The sequence below is a fragment of the Octopus bimaculoides genome, chromosome 3 (assembly GCF_001194135.2).
Source record: "Octopus bimaculoides isolate UCB-OBI-ISO-001 chromosome 3, ASM119413v2, whole genome shotgun sequence".
In the NCBI taxonomy this organism is placed as follows: Eukaryota; Metazoa; Mollusca; class Cephalopoda; order Octopoda; family Octopodidae; genus Octopus; species Octopus bimaculoides.
The window spans coordinates 44,537,463-44,539,559 of NC_068983.1; the positions used below are offsets into that span (position 1 = coordinate 44,537,463).

A 2,097-nucleotide genomic window follows, 5' to 3' on the forward strand; every position below is an offset into this window, starting at 1 on the left:
ATATATATATATATATATAGTGTCCACCTTTATCTTTTAACTATAATTTTTGATTTGTATGGACTCTTAAACCCTTTTCAACTATATATATACATACATATATATGTATATGTGTGTGTGTGTGTTTCAAGTGTTACTGTTCTGCAATCCAACTTCTTGCAATATGTGAGTGTGTATGTGTCTGTGTGTGCATATAGAGGAAAGAAGACAGTATCACATATGAATCAGTCATCATTCACAGAATGATGACTGACTGACTGACTAGCTGACACCAATATACTGCCCTCCTCACCATAGGTAGTACTCAGTACTAGGAACAAATGTTACTGAATGTACCACACTACAGCCTGCTGTCAAAGTAGCACCAACATCCTTTCAACACCCTGTCTACATGAACCTAAAAATAAAGAAAATACTTACAACCACATAACCTGAATTGACCAACGGAAGCCTAAATATCTAGAAGCTGTTTTGAGTTTGTTTTTAAACTTACTACTCTTCCTCTGAGCATCTGTCAAGGTGGACGTGTCACCCATGCCCATGAAATTTTAAGAAATATATAACTGAATCAGGCTATTATTAGATACATGTAACTCCAACCAAATGTGTTAAATATACTTTTTTTGAGAGTATTTGCTCCTGAGGCTATTTCTGCTGCGAAAGATCTTCCCACATCCAAGTGTATGTGAATGAGTTAATCATAATTATACACAAATGTGTGTGTCTCTCTCTCTATATATATAGATAGATAGGGTGATAAATTGAATATTAATTCAATTTAAAACCAAGTGGCCTAGCATATAAAAAAATCTGAAAATTCAGAAAAAATTGTATTATACGTGTATAAAGGATGACCACTAGGTGGACATCCAATATGCTAGAAAGAGGTCATCAATGACCCAACCACAAAGAAAAATAATGTTCTCCAGAAAAATTTTGCAAAATGCCAGAACAGGACAAAATGAGAAATATACAGAATAAAGAGTTATCTATGGACTGCAGTTTCGAACTTTAACGTTATACTTATGTAATAACATCCGTGTTCTCATCAGCATAGATGCTCTAGAATCAATGTAATTTGCAGAACCTCTTTCTAGCATATTGGATGTCCACCTAGTTCCACTACATGGAACCTTGGGCAAATGTCTTCTACTATAGCCTTGGGCCAACCAAAGCTTTGTGAGTGGATTTGGTAGGTGGAAACTAAAAGAAGCCCATCGTATATATGTGCATATATATATATATATGTGTGTGTGTGTATGTATATGTTTGTGTATCTGTGTTTGTCTCCCCAACATCGCTTGACAACTGATGCTGGTGTGTTTACATCCCCGTAACTTAGCGGTTCGGCAAAAAAGACCAATAGAATATGTACTAGGCTTACAAAGAATAAGTCTTGGGATCAGTTTGCTCCAGCACAGCCACAGTCAAAGAATAAAAGAATACATATGAAGAACAATGGATTTTATCATGAACAATATTACATGTTTCTTAATTCCATTAATGTAATTTTTTATGTAAATATCCATGAACTTTCAGAGTAACCCAAGCCATTGCTGCAAAGAAAAAGCAACCAAGTACAGAAGCAAAAAGACCAAATGCTAATGTCACAGCAAAACAAGTAAGTTAGCAGGAAAGGTTAGACCCATTCTAGAAACTATGCCCTTAGTTGAAATAGTTGACAAGGCTAGCAATTTTAACCCTTTCAATACCAACCTGACTGAAACCACCTCTGGCTCTGTAGTATAAATGTCTTGTTTTCATAAGTTCTGAATTAAAATCTTCCACCAAACCTTAGTCACAATTTATGTTCCTAACACTAGCTTAATGATAACTAAGTTATTTTGCTAAATTCTTTGTTATATTTAAAATTAATTAAAAGAAACACAAAGTATCTCAACAGAAATATGGTAACAAAAGGGTTAAAATATATAATAGAGAAACAATTCTTAACCCTTTTGATACCAACCTGCTGAAACCACCTCTGGCTCTAGTACAAATGCCTTGTTTTCATAAGTTTTAAATTAAATCTTCCACCAAACCTTAGTCACAATTTATGTTCCCAACACTAGTTTAATGTTTTTGCCTGGATTTAAT

The 2,097-nt window shown here is 34.2% G+C and overlaps 1 protein-coding gene across 1 annotated transcript in view; it reads left to right on the forward strand.

Moving 5' to 3' along the window:
• The window catches only part of LOC106876526 (SKI2 subunit of superkiller complex protein), a 38,566-nt gene that overhangs the window by 19,577 nt on the left and 16,892 nt on the right, over positions 1-2,097 (forward strand). The window contains exon 15 of the mRNA XM_014925109.2: positions 1,540-1,621. Within this exon, the coding sequence (XP_014780595.1) occupies positions 1,540-1,621 (82 nt within the window). The remainder of the gene's footprint in view (positions 1-1,539; positions 1,622-2,097) is intronic.